This window comes from Diplotaxodon limnothrissa, linkage group LG3 (genome assembly GCF_057381915.1).
Source record: "Diplotaxodon limnothrissa isolate DT_005_m linkage group LG3, D_limnothrissa_male_GT1.1, whole genome shotgun sequence".
Taxonomy (NCBI): domain Eukaryota; kingdom Metazoa; phylum Chordata; class Actinopteri; order Cichliformes; family Cichlidae; genus Diplotaxodon; species Diplotaxodon limnothrissa.
The window spans coordinates 58396865-58408035 of NC_140598.1; the positions used below are offsets into that span (position 1 = coordinate 58396865).

Genomic DNA, 11171 nt, shown 5'->3' on the forward strand with positions numbered 1-11171 from the left:
ACCTTTATTAAACAAATAATAATAATTAGAATAATATTTATTCTAATTATTATTACGTGATGATAAATCTAATTTTTTTCTTTGTCATCCCAGCCCAGCTGGGGTCTGCTCGAACACCTCCATGATCCTCGGTTGTAGTTTAAATGATGGAAAAATAAACATATTTTTAATTTTTTTAAGTATTTTGTTTAACCTTACTGGACTTAATACACTCACCGTCTATATTACTTCCTTTTGCAATACTTTGTTCTCTCAGACGATGACTGAGCATGTCAAAGGACAGATTTTCTATTCCCAAAAACACGGTTTTTGCGTATGATCTGTCATCTGTCTACTACCATCTACTGGATAATGCGTGTATTGCATTTCCTTTAAAATTAAGTACCCTGGCTAAATAAAAGTTAGGAGAGGTCCTACAGTCTCATGACTGTACTGTATTAGGTTACTGTGACATCAGCAGTAATTCTGAATTTCCCGGAGGAACCCACCCGAGGGATAAATAAAGTTTCATGTAATCCAATGTAATTCCACCTGTGCTTTGTTTGGACCACTCATAATATTTACTTTGAAAATGGGCTGTTGTCTCCTGCCTGTGGAAAGTAAACCAGTAGTAGACGCGAGCAGCCCCCCCCCCCCATTTATTGCTTCCAATCATATTGACATAGTAACACCTTAAAGTGTTGAGCAGAAATGTGAAAGGCTGCAAAACAGCACTAAAGTATAATATGATTAAAGACTGTCTAATTTTATATCAGCGGATTTTACTTTTCTTAAAATCTCATCATGAGGAAACGTTCATTTCAAATTATAGACATAAAGCCGTTTAAAGGACACAATAATTACATTATACTTGATGTGTAGTAACAGCAAGCCACCAGCAGGGGGCAGAAAAGCGCACATGGACGCCGTTTAACCCCCATCATCCGCCTGGCTCCTTCCTCTTCCGGTTACGGCGACAGCAGGTATGGCGGTCCCTGCTTTCCTCAGAAACATAATGAGTTTAAAATCGACTGTAATCCTACGTTTTAATAAACTAATGTGGTCTAGTTCAAGTAAATATACTACTCAGGGGAGCTCTTTGCTCTGAACTATGGGGTTATTTCATGACTTACTGGATTTTAACGACATAGTTTTTGTGTGACATGAGAAGGCCGTTCTCTTGAGTACTGAGCACAAGCCGGTGGAGGTGTTTTAGCTTTTAGTAGCGTTTAAATGCATGTTTAAAGGATAAATTGGCTGCAGACGATGTTTCTCTTAAACGAGAGTGCCGGTTTAACAAGTCCGGTCAGTGTTTACTTAGCCAACATTAAAGTAATGGAGTGGACTCTGTTAGCGGGCAGGGTTAGCATAGCAGCGGTGTGTACTACAGTTAACTGAATTTTGTTTGTTTTCAGCTTCAAGATGGTGCAGCGCCTGACTTACCGCCGTAGGTTGTCCTACAACACCGCCTCCAACAAAACCAGACTGTAAGTAAACTCTCTCCGGTTGTATTTGCTCACTGCATGTCTATCTATATAGAGCTGGTACCCTGACTATGAATACATAATGCCAGGACGGGGCTGTAGTTGAATATAGGCTAGTAGCTACTATGATACACCACATCTCCTGTGATGTTTTGCATGGTCCCTCTGAAGAAAACTAAACCACCCTCTTTTTGCTTTTGTGAAGCTCACGGACTCCTGGTAATCGTATTGTGTACCTGTACACTAAGAAGGTCGGCAAGGCCCCCAAGTCAGCATGTGGCATCTGCCCAGGAAGACTGCGTGGAGTAAGTATATCCATTGTAACCTGAAGAAGGTGCTCTGTGTTTAAATTTGTGTTTCAGAACTTGTAGACTAGGACAGCAGTCCCCAACCCCCGGGCCTCGGACCAGTACCGGTCCGTGAGTCGTTTGGTACCGGGCCGCGAGAGATGAGGCTCAGGTGTGAAATGTATGGTTTTCAGCGTTATTTTGTTATCATTTTGATCGGTTTCCTGGGTCTTTTCACATGTGTTATGAATAAATCTTCTTTTTTTCGGTACCGGTACTAGTTTTATTTTGTTGTATTTATCTGCAACACCTTAAAGGCCGGTCTGTGAAAATATTGTCGGGCATAAACCGGTCCGTGGCGCAAAAAAGGTTGGAGACCGCTGGACTAGGATACTTAGCATCCCTCACTGCCAAGTGTAGATGAGGTTGATTTATAGTAAAGACAATAGTGCAGCAAGCTGTTGAAGCATCAGCGTATATTTGTTCCTCCTTTTTTTGTAAATGTACATTTTTACATTAATCCGGTGAAGTAAGCATTCTGCATTGGATTGGGGACTGGAAAGGTAGCTTGGAAAATCCTGCAGTTCCCTGCAACCACGAATGCCTTTTCTTCTGTTGCTGTGAAATCACCAGTAGAGATGTCCTGATTTTGTGTGCACATGACATCAACTTTCACAGGAGCAGAAGCTTTTCACTTGGTGCTGTTTGCTTATTCCTGAGTACTACGTTATTACTCCCTGTAACCACTGCCTAATGGCTTGTGCCAATTCCACGTTATAGACGGTGCCTTAGGTTTGTAATGGTGCCAGTGTTTCCAGTGGGTTTTTTTTTTTTTAAGTTCAGTTGATCTCAACATGCCACTTCAGGTTCAGCTAATGTTACCAGGTATATGTCATTTCTTTCAATAGGCAAATAAAAGAACATGTTGGTAATGCGCTAGTTCTCACGCTCTCTCTGCCAGGAACAAAGTGTTCGTTAGAACTGCCAAATTTAGTAAATCGTTTGTAGGTAGGTTAACGTTGAAAAGCCCACAGGCGCCACAGCTTGGAGTGGTATGGCAGCTCGAGGGATCTGGATGCGGGGTTTTGACACCCAGTTAAACTTTATTCTGTAATTCTTTTAAGTTCCTTAGTTCAAATGGGTTTTAATTCAGCTATTATAAAAGTTACAAATACCTCAAAGTGTTAACTTTGATTTCAAACTGGTCCTCTTAGTGCACATATGTGCATCATCATCTTTGCTTTGGTGGTTGTGGGTTCATAAGGAGAATTAAGGACATTTCAGTGTATTAATAAGTAGTTTTTACACTTGAAAGTGCAAATACGTTGAGAAAGGACATTATTAATAAGTGTGTGTACACATAGAAACATGGTTGTTTTAGGGTTGTTCCTGGGTGATTACGCTAACGACTCTAAAGGGGGGGGGGTTATTGTTTTAATAGAGGCCTGAACATTTTCCACTAAATGTCTGACCATTTGATAAGCTGCTCACTACTCTTGAGTACATTAAATGTACACTTTTGATAAAACCTTTGAGTTTTCTCAATGCAAGAAACTTGCTGGTGTTTAAGTGTGGTTGTTCTTCAGATAACTACGAGATCTTTCTATGGTCATATTAAAAACATCACTGCAGTGACCAGCATTTGTAGAGCAGTATATATAAATCCACCTTCCTCCAGTTCACCCCTACAGCTTTGTGTCATCAGCACTGTGTGATCCACTGCAGGCAGGTCTGAATCCAGGGAAGCACGGCAGCGTGCTTTTATAAAGTGAGCTTATAAAATTGCTCAACTGCCTTGAGCCCAGCTTTTTCTAGGTTGTGCTGCTGAAAGTGTCACTCTGCAATTGCTTGTTCCTCCATTGTTCTCAACATCCATATCTGTGTTCTTACAGATTCGCGCTGTTAGACCTCAAGTTTTGATGAGGCTCTCCAAGACCAAGAAGCACGTTAGCAGGGCCTACGGAGGATCCATGTGCGCCAAGTGTGTGCGTGACAGGTAAAAGATGCACTTCCCTTCATCTTCTGATGCTTGTTACTGAGAAAATAGATTGATACAGGCATCAAACTTTAATTTGAAAGCACTAAAATACAAACTTGTTAGGTATGCTGTGATCAGCTAATTCATTATGTTAATTGATCTCCTTTGTTTTTTATTATTAGGATCAAGCGTGCCTTCCTGATTGAGGAGCAGAAGATCGTTGTCAAGGTGCTCAAGGCACAGGCACAGAGCCAGAAGTCAAAGTAAACTGTATTTGTATTGCCACAATAAAAAATGTCAAACAAATCCACTACATGTTGTGAGTCGCAGCATTTTTTTTTTCTTTTATTGAAATTGCTGAACAGTCTGTGTGTTTGGGGTCTATTTCAAAGATTTGTTTTTTTTTTCCTCTGGTCTTGTGCCAGGTCCCTGGTTAAAGGGGGACCTCACACATGCAGAGCCTTCTGTTGTGTTGATCCCTCAGGATTAAGGAAGCAACTGGAAATAAATTTTTGCATACATGTTTAACAAATGCAAAATTATCACTAAAGATGTTACAATAACATGTTTGGACAGCAGGACTGTTACAGGGAGTCTTCAAAAATGTCGACTGTGAGAAGAAAAGCGTGCACCTAGGATCAAACTCTGCAGTACCTTTTTTTTTTTTTTTTGCCTTCAGTTTCATTTGGGGTGCTAGCAGGTTCAGATCTTGGTTGTGTTCATGGCGCCCTTTGTGACATGTTTTGCAGTGTCTAAAGGTTCAGTTCTGCTGAAGAAGACATTTGCTATGATAGGGTACTTCATGTCCAAGCATAACATACAGCTGTGTTTTTGAGGTATTTGAGTTTCCTGTGCATTATGTGAGCGATCAGTAGTTGATCGCAAGTAAATGGAACAGAAAACTACACTTATTTTTTTTTTTTTTTTTAGGCTTGTGAAACACCTGTGCCCTAAAGTAAGTATTATGACCATGTAATTGACTAAAAGTCACTAAAGCTTTAAAATAGATGCTATGGAGTAGGCGTACCAACTACATTTCAGAGTACCAAAATGAAATATTTCATTAAATGTGGTTTCTTTCAACCATTGGTCCAATTCACTGATACAGAAGTGTTTAAGCCACCAAGGATGCTAATCAGATGTGTGACTGTTTAAAAGCAACAATCCAAGGTATCACTCAAGAACTCCTTTGGTGGCAGTCATAGTAAAACAAATGTATATTGTGGCATTATGCATGTGTATCTTGAATGGATGCTTGGTCTTGTAACACCAAACAAATTAATAACTCGTCCTCTGCTGTGTCCTCCAATGAAGGCACTCGAAATGATTAAATGCCTGGATGAATAAGGACCATTAAAGCATGATCATGTTGACTTTCGCAGTGAAGGGGAAAAAACATAAGAATAGAATAGATGAGTATATCCCTTTATTGTCATTGTACATGCACAACGAAATTGTAGGTGCTCCACACCACAACTGCGCTGGAATAAAAACAGAAAAGAAGAAGAAGCTAAAACTTTAACTAATGAAAATAATGAAATATTTAAATGCAGTGAAGTGTCAATAAAAATGAATGAAACTGGTTACATAGGAGCGTTTTGGGTGGTAAGGTTTCATTCAACAAAGCTGTGCACTTAAATAAACCCTCTAAAAGATTACTGTCTCTTTAAGAAACGAAACAGTAAAAGATTGGCCTTACCCAACATATATATATATTTTATTGATTGATTCTTAAATAAAATCGGGTTAATGTAACTATAAATGCAATATGTTTTTAATGCTAGTAGTAAACAGAGGTGTGGACTCGAGTCACATGACTTGGACTCGAGTCAGACTCGAGTCATTAATTTTATGACTTTAGACTTGACTTGAAAAAATGTTCTAAGACTTGTGACTTGACTTGGACTTTTACACCAATGACTTGGGACTTGAATTGGACTTGAACCGGTTTACTTGAAAAGACTTGATATTTTACCCCAAATATAAAATTTAACACGCATATTATATAGAGATTGAAAATGTGACGTCATTCACGGGTAGAACCGCAAAGGATTCTGGGAACTCGTGGCAAGCGGTACTAGCGCACGCAGGCTTTCAATTAAAATCAGTTATACAGCGATAAAAAGAAACACAAAAATGTCAAGAAGCTGTTGTATTATTAACTGCAATAGCCGGTCGCATGACAGCCACGGGAAGCCGACGGGTAAAGAGATCGGTTGTTATCGGATTAGGTCGTTGAAGAGAAATCGTTCAAGCCATGTTTCCGAAGTAACAAAGACGCGACGGGTGGCCTGGATTGCAGCCATTCAAAGATCAAATATAACGTCCCAGAACACTCCAGCTCACAGGTTAGTCTGCTCCAAGCATTTACACGAAGGTCAGTGTTTTTAGTAGTTAATACGTCATTTTCATAACATAATTGGTGATATAGGTTACAAGCAAGTCTGGCGCTGAACAGAAATTGTGGCGCTATGCTCCTTTATTTATTGTGCATAAATAGTGAATTGTCCTGACACAATATTGCGTTTCGCTTATGTTATTATGGTACATTGACAAAAACATATACGTTTATTCACAGGATAAAACAGGTTTTTTGTATCACTAATTGCCCAGTGCGATTACAGCATACAATATTGTTGTCACTGCTACATTTCTGTGATGAACCAGAAATTATTTCCACTACTAATTAATTACCGTTGAGCTCAAAGGTTATATTAATAAACGGTTAAGGAATGTGTATTTATGACGACGATTTGTGAGACTGGTAAACTTATGATACGTACGATGGTCTTTCGTTCTACACGGTGCAGTTCAAGGTCCTGCACCCATCCGTCGGTAAACTGTACCTGGACTTGTTGCAGTGACCGGAAGTTACTAAACTTCATGAGTGTATGCACTCACTCCAAGAACCGTATGATTATAAATATGCATATAAATAAAGAAGCTATTTTGTGCAAAGATGTCAACTGTAAGAATGCTGTGCATAAACATTTACTCTGCTCCATGTATGATGATATAGTGACTGCTCTGTATAAAAGTGGCACACTGCTTGATAAACAATATAAGCATAAGAAACCTAACATCAGACCTGGCTGGAAAGAACATGTATCCATGTACCATGATGAAGCTTGCATAGCTTATAAATGTTGGGCCATGGCTGGAAGACCTAAACGAGGCCCAGAATTTGAACAGAAAAAATGTGCGAATGCCAGATATAAGTACGCTGTTCGCTTTATAACTAAAAATGAGCAAATGCTGAGAGCAGATTCTTTGGCCAGGAAAATGCTGTGTAATAATACGGCAGATTTTTGGAAAGAGGTGAAAGCTCTTAATAACTGTAAACCATCTCTACCATCAACTGTTGAAGGTGTTTCTGGGGCAGATAACATTGCAGCATTATGGAGACAGCATTACAGTGCGTTGTTTAACTGTATAAAAAGTGAACCATATGAGGACAATCTTGACATGAGTAATGACACAATAAGTGTAAGGACACATGAAGTATATGAAGCCATTCATAGGTTGTCTGATAATAAATCCTCTGGTTTGGATCACATCACTGCAGAACATTTAAAACATGCTAGTGTAAGGCTAGCTCCTCTTTTAGCACTCTGTTTCACTGGGTTTATGATTCATGGCATATTACCAGACTCAATGCTGTGTATTTTACTGGTACCAGTTATGAAGGACAAAGCTGCAAAAGTGAGCTGCTTGGATAATTACAGGCCAATTGCACTAGCCAGTATTTTATCTAAGGTGTTAGAAAGAATCTTGTTTGACAGAGTTAGTGTGTTCATCTCTTCTCTGGATAATCAGTTTGGCTTCAAAGCACGGCACTGACATGTGCATATATGCACTCAAGGAAATAGTCAGTTTGTACAGGGCTAAAAATTCATCTGTCCTCATGTCTTTCATTGATGCCTCTAAGGCTTTTGATCGAGTGAACCACAGAAAACTTTTTGATAAAATGAAGAGATGGGGAGTTCCTCAGTACATCGTGAGGATTCTCTCTTACTGGTACGCTCATCAGAACATGAAGGTTAAATGGGGAAGCAGTATTTCTGCCCCCTTTGGTGTCAGCAATGGTGTTAGACGGGGTGGGATTTTGTCTCCAATTTTATTTAATTTGTATGTTGATGATTTGTCCATACAACTGAGAGCCTGTAACACTGGGTGTATATTAGGTAAAGCACTGATAAATCATCTTATGTATGCAGATGACCTGGTTGTTTTTAGTCCAAGCAGTGCTGGGTTACAGGATCTTCTTAATGTCTGTACTGAATATGGTGTGCAATATGACATTGAGTACAATGCTGCTAAAAGTGCTGTTTTGATATGTAGAACCAAGCAGGATAAACAGCTAAATTTCCCTTTGTTTAAACTGGCACAAAAAACTCTTGAAGTTCATAAAAAGGTGAAATACCTCGGTCACTTTATTACTGAGCAAATGAATGATGATGATGACATATACAGACAACGGTGTAAGCTCTATGTGCAGGCAAATACTATTGCACGCAAATTCAGCTTTTGTTCACTTCCAGTTAAAGTGGCTTTGTTTAAAGCGTATTGCACACCGCTATATACTGCCCCCTTGTGGTCATACTACAAACAATGTAGCATGCAGAAGCTGCATGTTGCATATAATGATGCGATGAGAATCCTTTGCAGGATACCTAGAAGTGGTAGTGCCAGCCAGATGTTTGTAGCTGTGGGTGTTTGGACTTTTAAAGCACTTTTAAGGAAGCTAATGTTCAATTTTAGAGAACGACTGGATGGTTCGAGTAACAGTATAATTTTAGCACTCACAGATCCGACAGTGAGTGGTTCCCGTTACTCATCCAGTCTCAGAAAGCACTGGTTAAAGTGTTTGTGTATTTATTGATTTATTTTAAGTAATTGTGTTTTATGTATATTATGGTTTTATATTTTTACAAATGTTTTAGATACTTATTTATATACATATATATATTTAATGGTGTATACCTTGTGTTGGGGGGGGGGAGTGTTGTGTGTGTGTGTGTGTGTGTGGGTTTTTTTTTTTTTTTTGTTTTTTTTTTTTGTTTTTTTTTTATGGACATGAAGTCTGCCAATTAAGATTGAATTGAATTGAATTGAATTGAATTGAATTGAATTGAAATAAATATGCTAAGATGAGATAGCTGACTTCATCTAACTAGCAAATGTTGTCCAGGCTACGTTGGTGATACAGTTTTTTTTTAATGTGTATGATATTTTTGTCATGCGATTTTAAAGCTGGTCCTACAACCGCATCCAAGAATAACATGCAGCGTATCTCAGAACTGTCGGTGAAAATTATTCTTGGAGCTAGGTTTAATTGAGCTGCATTTTAAAGAGGTGCAATTTCACAATTTGTGTATATTTTCTAAGTTCACTATTTTGTCATGTGTTGAGAAAAACACAGATTTTAAAATTACATGGTCTAATATTTACATTTAGCATAACTGTAACATTATTTTTTCGTTTTTTTTTTTTAAAGACTCGAAAGGACTTGAAATTCAAAGTTTCAGACTTGTGACTTGACTCTGACTTGCCTGACATTACTTGAGACTTGACTTGAGACTTGAGGATAAAGACTTGAGACTTACTTGAGACTTGCAAGACAATGACTTGGTCCCACCTCTGGTAGTAAATGACAAAAAAAAATCCCTTTAAAAAATATTAACGCCTAGTTGGCTGAAAAAAAATGTACTTCCGGGACACGTCAACCGAGTGTTTGCGCCTGCGCATTCAGCGGCGGAGAGGTCCTCTACTGTGGTGACTGGAAATATTTTCATACACCATGGAGACTTTATACAGTATACCTTTTGCTGTGCTTGAATGTCCAAACATAAAACTGAAGAAACCGTCATGGCTGCACATGCCGTCGGCCATGACTGTCTATGCGATCGTTATTGTGTCCTACTTTCTCATCACTGGAGGTAAATGCTAAGCTAACGTAAAAGCCTGAAGGCTAGCCAGATAATTCTGTGTTGCATTTGATGTTATCAGTGTAGTATTTAATGCCAATACTCAGTTACGTGCTTTTGTTGCGTTGTTAGATTTGCGGGGTTTTGTTGCGCTTGTAAACCAGCGTGTAATACATCACAAAACAATATAAGAGAATAGAGGGCTAACAAACTAGCCTACCTTAAACTAACTGAATATCTGTAGTTTACTTTGTCTTTATCTTGCTGTAGTTGTTGTTGATCACTGATCTTATGGTGATTATTACCTGTCTGCTCAGTCAGCGCTCTCACTGCTCAGACTTTACCTTAAACTTAATTAATTATGAATTCAACCTTTTTTTTTTCCTCCATTCACTGCACAGGTATCATCTACGACGTCATCGTAGAGCCACCGAGTGTGGGTTCAATGACTGATGAGCATGGACACCAGAGACCGGTTGCCTTCTTGGCCTACAGGTGCGTGTAAGATTTTTGGAATTAAAACACAGTCTAAAGATTTGAAGCTGAATCCTATTGATGTGTTTTCCAGAGTAAACGGTCAGTACATTATGGAAGGACTAGCATCCAGCTTCCTGTTCACAATGGGAGGCCTGGGCTTTATAATCCTGGACCGCTCCAATGCACCCAACATTCCCAAACTCAACCGCTTCCTGCTGCTTTTCATTGGATTTGTCAGCGTGCTCCTCAGCTTCTTCATGGCCCGAGTGTTCATGCGCATGAAGCTGCCGTAAGTCGAAGCTCGAATCTATCGAATCCAGACCCACGTGTCAAATACTTGTTGTCCAATCTGAGCTTACAAAGCTGTCTAAAGGGGAGACTGAGTTGTTGATTGTACTTCTTTGTAGCTGTTGTCTAATTTGTGCTAATTTGTCTTTTCAGGGGATATCTCATGGGCTAGACTTGCAATAAGCAAATTCAAATGAAGAGGATATTAATTATGTGGAAAACTTACATGCAGTTCTGTTTAATTGTGGATACAGCCAACCCTTCATCGACAACCATTAAGGACTGAAATTACTGACCTTGCTCAAGAAATTAGACCAAACTACACTGACACACTGGTTTTGTCTTTGTTTTGTAACGTCCTTTCCCACTTTCTCTTAACCTCCTATGAAGCTGGTGGAGCAGAAGGTCTTTAGCAGCTTAAATTCAACACTCTGCCACCTGAACTTGTCGTGCAGGCGCAGCATCATTAATGATTTTGCCATGTTGATAAAGCCAACATGTTCTGAGGAGTAGGAGAAATGAACCTAGAGAAGGAAGAAGGGAGAGGAAGCTGCCAAACATTGATGGGACAAAATCACCAATTTCTAATTAGGACTTGCACTGTGTGAACCACTTACATGGGTGCCTGAGTGATATTACACATGTACGTTTTTGTATAGAAAACTATGAACCTTGAAAGCCTTGAACCTGTCACAGTTGCATTTTTGTACAAGATGGTGAAATAAACTGTCCTTTTCACACCTTCTCATGG

At 39.2% G+C, this 11171-nt stretch overlaps 2 protein-coding genes across 2 annotated transcripts; both read left to right on the forward strand.

The window, feature by feature from the left end:
* Positions 1-920: 920 nt before the first annotated feature.
* On the forward strand, positions 921-4043 carry rpl34 (ribosomal protein L34). The gene is made up of 5 exons (XM_085350982.1): positions 921-962; positions 1395-1466; positions 1669-1768; positions 3643-3746; positions 3911-4043. Exons 2-5 carry the CDS (start codon positions 1402-1404, stop codon positions 3993-3995), a joined length of 354 nt encoding a protein of 117 aa, XP_085207108.1. The 5' UTR covers positions 921-962; positions 1395-1401; the 3' UTR covers positions 3996-4043.
* Positions 4044-9475: 5432 nt separating this feature from the next.
* Positions 9476-11155, forward strand: ostc (oligosaccharyltransferase complex subunit). The gene is made up of 4 exons (XM_085349645.1): positions 9476-9667; positions 10057-10150; positions 10224-10421; positions 10574-11155. The coding sequence occupies exons 1-4, from the start codon at positions 9529-9531 to the stop codon at positions 10590-10592; spliced, it is 450 nt and encodes a 149-aa protein (XP_085205771.1). The 5' UTR covers positions 9476-9528; the 3' UTR covers positions 10593-11155.
* The last annotated feature ends 16 nt before the right edge of the window (positions 11156-11171 follow it).